Source organism: Motacilla alba, chromosome 7, assembly GCF_015832195.1.
Source record: "Motacilla alba alba isolate MOTALB_02 chromosome 7, Motacilla_alba_V1.0_pri, whole genome shotgun sequence".
Taxonomy (NCBI): domain Eukaryota; kingdom Metazoa; phylum Chordata; class Aves; order Passeriformes; family Motacillidae; genus Motacilla; species Motacilla alba.
In genome coordinates, this window is record NC_052022.1 from 8988885 (window position 1) to 8995756 (window position 6872).

The window sequence follows — 6872 nt, forward strand, 5'->3', positions numbered from 1 at the left end:
AAACTGGTCCCAAACAGAGAGGAACCAGCAGCTCAGCCCCGTTTGTCTTTAATGCCCCTGCTACAATGCCCCCACAACCTTCAAAAATGAAACTCATTCAAGAGCAAGCGGGCTCAAGAAACAGTGAAGCATCTCCTGCACTGCTGCTGTGGCACCTGCTCTGTGACCAAGGGATTCACTTCTGAACTGGCACCAGCTTGGTCTAGAGAAATGGGTCCCCCTTTGCATGTTACCTGCAGTTATAAACCAGCTGAACCTCTTTCTGCCATTAAATGTGAAACCAGCTGAGAGCAGGCTCTCACCCAAAACTGACAGGGTGTGCACACGGTAACAATTTACCTCTCTTGTCTGTAATTAATCTTCCAGGTCTCTGCATCATGTAGGCTTTCACAGTAAAAAGGACCAAACTTCTTGCAGTCTCAAAGTCAGTGAAGATTCAGTTAGTCTTTATTTTATTCTGACAGGCTTCTTTATCCCAGAGACAATACTAAGACACATGATTTTACCAGCATTTTTTTTTTCCCAGAGTTCAGTCCAATCACAAAAAGGAAAAAAAATAGCATGTTACAAAAAAAAAGTATTTAACACAGATTTGAAATAGATTTATATGTCATTTTGCCTCTATTGTCACAGACCCCTTAATATAATTAGCCTGTTGCATAAACAGAAAAAGAACAGGGGTATCCACCAAAAGCTATCCTCAATACTTTTTGAGTTCACAAATTAAACCTGTCCAGGCACTGTGAGCCACTGAAGAAGGCAAGCAAAGACATAAACAAGCTTTAAATCACCAAGAAAAATGCCCAGAGTGAGTTTCAAAAGCAGCAAGACAAAGACCAATGCGTGGCTCAATGCATGTGTGTAAAGACAGGAGGCACAAAAACGAACACTTTGCTTTTCTTACAGCAAAAGGAAAAAAGGAGAACCCAACACAGGACTGTTCTTGCTGCTGCCAGACAGGGAGCCCCACTGACCCAGGCCCTGCTCCACAAGGGAACGAGTGTCAAGGAGGAAATCTGCAAGCTGAGATCCTGGAAAACACAGAGGCATCACACTTGGCACAGGACACCCAACACCAGCTGCTCTCACAGCACGGATTCCTCAACTCTGTACCCTGGCTGGAGAAAACTCAGCACCAGCAGCCCATCCTCTCCACCCTAGACAAAGCAGGATTCCCTCACCCACCTCCCTAGAGACTTGCCAGGAGTTTCCCAAACTAGTGAAGGTCAAGAACAAAACAAGCGGCCAGCCACAAATCCACTCGCTTGCAGCTGAGCAGAGTAAGCGGAACACCTTCCTCCAGGGAGCAACCATAGACATGGGGTGGCTGGCGACTTGGCTGGCAACCCCTCAGGGCTCTCAGCAGCGTCCCCATTTCCCCTTTCACGATGTTGGTGTGCTTCAACATCTCCCTGCTCACCTCTCCTCCAGGGATCTCTTCCATAGCCAGTGCTGACCAGGCACAGGGTAAGAGTCAAGGTTTCACACCGGTAGCACAAAGATCAAGGATTTGCTGGTGCAGTATCTCAGCTACTCTGACAGCACAAACACCTGTCTTTTTTTTTTTTTAAAGTTTTGTATTATGATTTTAACTTAAGCATGTGGCTGGGCTCAGGAACAGAGAGCACCTTTTGTCTAAAACTCCAATATTCCACTCCTTTCTGGGGGCTTTCCCTATTCACATCCCACCCGATCACATCCCGATTCTTAAAAGCACATTTGCTTAACTCATCAAGTACATAACACCTCTGAGGGGTCAGACCTCCAGAGCAGACACTAGCTAATGTTTGAGATGCAGTATCACTTGGGAAAGCCAGTCCCAGAGAAAGCTGAAGCCAGCCCCTTGAGTACACTTTAATCCTCCTCTTCCCATCCAGACCAGGGGACCAGGGTATCCCTCTCACAAACAAGCCCTTATCTTTGGGACATGAAACGTGCAGGACCCACAGACCATTCCCAAGGGCAGGAAGACTCACTTGGAGCTCAAGTTGAAGTCCAGAGGGTTACAAGGCCGATCTCAGGCTGTTGGCTGGACTGTGTGACCCTGCTGTCACCCACAGCCAGTGGCAGCACAGGGACCACCGTCCCCATCCGCAGCACTGCCTCTGCTTTTCTGGATAACTGCACCACTGAGCACTGAAGTTTTTCATCTCCCAATTGCTTTTCCCTGTGTTACTTCAGGAAGAAAAACAAAAAAACCACAACCCACACACTGAACTACCACCAAGATGACTGGGACGGAGGAGCCTGTCCAAGCAGATGCTGGGTGAGAGCTATCAACCCCCCACAGAGGCAATCTCAGAAGATCCTGCAATGAGGAGAGGAAACAAAAAAGCCTGTGAGCAGCTGAGGGAGACATTCATTCTATCGATTGTGTAAACTGTCAGTGCAGGGGCCGTGAGCAATTTTTTTTTTTTGTTTCTGTCCTGGGGAATAATCCAGCCTGATAATTAGTACGTAAGAGATAAGTGGAAAATGAGACATCTAGCGAGGGTGGTTCAAGGCTCCTCATGACATTGATAATGTGCAGATACATAGATCACTGTCGGGGCACACTGCCACTGTGAGCCTGTGTCTTCCCATTGCCTCATCAATCCATCATCCGCTTAGCTACTGACACCTTGGCAGGCACACACCACCAGCCCTGCATTTGAATTGAGAGGAGCAGGCTCCACCAGGGAATACAGATTTAAAAATCTAAGATTCAAATTTGTTTAAGTATTGTGAACAGCAATTCCCTTGCAAGGCATCTTCATTGCCCTTTTGCCAAGGGGGAACAGTTGGGTCTTTGTTAGAAGTACAAATTGCTTCTTAATGCAAAGGATAAAGCAGAGCCCAGGCACCTCCTTAGAATTCCTCCTGGCTCCTGCTAATGCTGCTGCATGTCAATTTTAATTTTTTGAAATTTAAACCAAGGGCTTTGTGTCTAAGCTCCATTTCATTGAAGGAGGGAGGAGGAATAGTCAAAAAGGATTACGGATCCGGTGGGAATTGAGGATCCATAGCAATTATACTTCATTTGGATGGTCTCAGACACTGGATTTAATCATATTCTAAATAGTACAAATCGACAAGACATAAGAGATTGATAAGTGTCTAACACGTGTACCTGGTTATGAACTCTGCTTCCCTCAGCAGGGATGTTTGAGGACGGGATGGAAGAATTGCCTCCTCCCTTTGACCCTGCCCTTCCAGCCAAGGAGAAGACAATCCCCACTGAGAAATAGGTAGGAGACAGGAGTGACTCTGAGAACTTGGTCATCATGGGGCTGCCCCAAAGTGGGGCTGGAACAAATCCATCTGCCTGCGGCTCCCTTTCCTCCTGCAATATCAGGGCAGGGGCAAAGCTCCAGCCACGGCAGAGTTGTTTCAGGCTAGCTCCTGTCCCTCTTGTCTGTGAGACTGGGAAGGGCAGAGAGCTGATAGGGAGGGAAGACTTTCAGGAGGGAAAAATGAAATGACAAGACAGTAAAATGAAAGTAAGTGCTTTTGTAAATCAATTTACCTCTCCTAGTTTCAGCAGAGCAGTCCCAATTTACCCACAACTGAGGAGGTTACCTACTGGGGTGATGATGACAAATGCACCTCCTCCACCAAAGGCTCAGAACCACATACACTACTGATGCACACCAATGCACTACACCTGTGCATTTTGAAAAAAGACCAAGGATGACCTGGACTTACAGAGACCATCAGGAGAAAACCCTTTTAAATGGTCTGAATCCATTAGTCCTGAGCAACTTTTCTCACCCAGCCCTTCTCAGGCACAGCGCAGACTCACCTCCAGTCAGGTGTGGTATCCAACCCATACACACACTGCAAGTGCAAGAGTTTAGCCAAACTCTCTCCCCTGCTGCCTTCTTAACATTTATCAAGCATGTTACAGAAACATGGCTTTCCATAATCACTGATTAAACTGCTTTTCCTGTACTTCACTAACCTCTGGATCGGGTTTTAACCCAGTAAATCTGTTTAGGAGATTCACTCCACAACCCCCACTTTCACCTCTTGATAACTGTGTGCCTTCTTTTCACTAAACTGCTTAACAGTGAAGCTTTTTTCCTCTCTCCTTCTTCCCAGCCCCCTTGAACCATATTCAAGACCTAGGCAAGGAACACCATCCTAATTTTAAATATGACTATAGACCTAAGGGACAGAAGTGACCCCCTCCTTTACTCCCCACCCTCCTGTGGCACCACCACAGTGCTGCTTTGTAGCACTGGAAGAGACAGAAAGCAAGAAGGCATTGTCTAAAAACATAATTTAATGTGGTATTTGGGTGGCCGTGGTCAATTACCAAATTCTTTTGCAGACAGAAACAGGTTTGACGTTAATGACACCATCATTCACACGAGCATTGCATTGCACAGAAAGAAAAGTTTACACTTGACCCCATACAAAGCAGCAGAGGAAAAAACAGTTATGATCCAGTCCCACTTCGTGAATAGTCGGTCTGAAAATTCATCATCGTCATTAATACTTATTGATGAAAAAATGCGACCTGTTCAAATTCCGTGTGTGACACAGTCCAAACTCTGGGCTCTTTTAAACCCTCCTGGAACCACTCGAGAGTTTCAAGCTGCCAAGTTCCTCATGTGACACACGAAACACTCAGGCAGACAAAGGGAGAGTGGGGGTCAGAAGAAACAGGGGAGAGTAAGGAAGGGGTTCACTTTGTTTCATTTCTATTTCGTTTCCACAAGCGTGAAAATAAAAACATACAAACTGATAATGAAGCTTAAGTGACCTGCAGAGACAGTGGACACCAGCAGGAACAGCAGCACGATGGGGTATGGAATTGCCAAACAGCCCCACGTGCATCAGTGGCGGGGCCAGTTGTGTCGTGTCACTTGTGTGTTAATCAGGGTATAAAAGAAAGCCAGAGAAAGTGCTGTACTTATTGTTGTTGCCTCCGTGTGCTTTGCCTCCATCCAGCTTGACATACACTTCGTCGCCGGAGTCCAGGTGCAGCACCACGCTGTTGCTGGCATAGTCGTAGTTCTGGTCTGCGTCTTGGGCGATGGCACTGGCCCGCACCTGCCAACACAGCCGCTGGGCACATCAGCCTCCCTGCCCCTCCTGCCCAGCACCGCTATCAGCCCGCCCAGCCACTCTTCCGCAGCCCCCCATCAGTCCTCCACGCACCTCTTTTCGGGCCCCTCCATCAGTCCCCCGATCCCGCACCCTCAGTGTCCCGAGTCCCTCTTCCCCAACCCCTCCACTACCCTGCGTCCTCTCTCCCGCCTCTGCCCTCGCTTCTCTTTCTCCCCAGCCCGGCAGAAAAGTTTGCAAGCCGGGAGTTCGGAATTCGTCGCGGCTCTAGAGGGGCACCCCCGCCCCGACGGCGCGAAGGATGCTCCCGCTGGCTCTCTTCCCGGGAGCGGCGGCGGCCGGTGCCGCGCCCGCGGGACGGGGACGGAGGGAGGGGGACGACCGGGGGACCCCGGGCGGGGAGGAGGCGCGGGGGAGCGGCGGAACCCACCTGGCCGTTCTTGCAGAGGTCGGCCCACATGCTGGTGCCGTCGCCGCCGCGCATGAGGATGTGGTAGGTGAAGAAGTAGATGCCGCGCACCTGGCAGGTGAACTTGCCGCTGGCCGGGTCGTAGTGGTTGCCCAGGTTGGTCACCACGTCGTCGAACTTGAGGACCTCATAGCCCTCGTGGGGGCTCTTGAGCCCCACGTAGAAGGCGATGCGCGGCCCGCTGAAGGCGGCGCTCAGCCCGCCCGCCGCCTCGCCGCCCGCCGCCGCCCCGCCGCCGCTCCCGCCGCCGCCCGCGCCCGCCAGCGCCAGCCCGGGCAGCCCCGGCTTCCCCGCGTCGCCCCGCTCCCCCGGCGGGCCCCGCGGACCCGGCGGGCCCGGCTCCCCGGGCGGCCCGCGGGGGCCCGGCTTGCCCGGCCGGCCCGGCTCCCCCTTGGGTCCCTGCACGAAGGGCGGCGGGGGGTTGGCGCCCAGGTCCTGCAGGGCCTCCACGGCGGCGGTGCTGCCGGGGCCGGGCGGCCGCCCGCCGCTGTACGGGTCGCAGATCATGCGGCAGGTGCCCATCATCTCGTAGTGGGCGCCGGTGTCGGCGGGCGCTTGCAGCAGCAGCAGGGGCACGGCGACCAGCAGCGCGACGGCCATGGCCAGGGCGAGCCCGGCGGCGGCCAGCAGCCGCCTCCTCCGCTGCCAGAGCCGGGCGGCGGCGGCGAGCAGGTCCTCCTTGCCGTGCGAGGCAATGGTGGCGCGGGGGGCCGGCCGCTCCCTGCGGGGGACGGCAAGAAGAGGCGGTGAGACCCCGCCGCCGGCGCCTCCCCGCCCGGCCCCCGCCTCAGCCCGCCCGCCGGCCGGCCGGCAGCCCCGCCATGCCGAGAGCCGCCCCGCTCCGCTCCGAGGGGACGCGGCGCCCCGAGCGCCCGGCGGGGCTGGGCGGGCGCGGGGGGCGTCGCCTCGGCGAGCGGGCGCCCGGCTCTACCCTCGGTCCCGCGTGGGGGGACGGGCTCGCCCGCCCCCGTCGCCGCCCCGACGTGGGGGGCGCGGGCAGGGCGGACCCACCTGCGGGGGGCCGGGGCGGAGCCGCCTGGGGGGCTCCGGGGCGCCGCCGTCCTTGCGGTCCGCGGGGCGCCCGTCTGACACCGCCCGCCCGCTCGCCGCGCCGAGCGCCGGTGGCGGCGCGGCCCCCCGGGCGGGGCGGGCGGAGGGGATGGGAGGGGAGAGGCGGCGGGGCGTCCCGCACGTCCCCGCGCACTCCAGCTGCGGGCGGAGACCGCGTCCGCCCCGCCGTCCCCCGCGGAGTCCCTGCGGGTGCCGCCCAAACTGCGCCCCCCTGAAACCGGGACGGTCAGGGACGCATCGCGTTGTCCCGTTCACCTGCCGCCTGAAGTGTTTCCTCCCT

The 6872-nt window shown here is 55.0% G+C and overlaps 1 protein-coding gene across 1 annotated transcript; it reads right to left on the minus strand.

Annotated features, from left to right (window-relative positions):
• Positions 1 to 429: 429 nt before the first annotated feature.
• C1QL2 (complement C1q like 2) lies at positions 430 to 6593 on the minus strand. Its single transcript, XM_038143493.1, has 3 exons — positions 6533 to 6593; positions 5483 to 6242; positions 430 to 5037 (listed from the first exon to the last, which is right to left on the minus strand). Exons 2-3 carry the CDS (start codon positions 6119 to 6121, stop codon positions 4858 to 4860), a joined length of 819 nt encoding a protein of 272 aa, XP_037999421.1. The 5' UTR covers positions 6122 to 6242; positions 6533 to 6593; the 3' UTR covers positions 430 to 4857.
• Between the last annotated feature and the right edge of the window lie 279 nt (positions 6594 to 6872).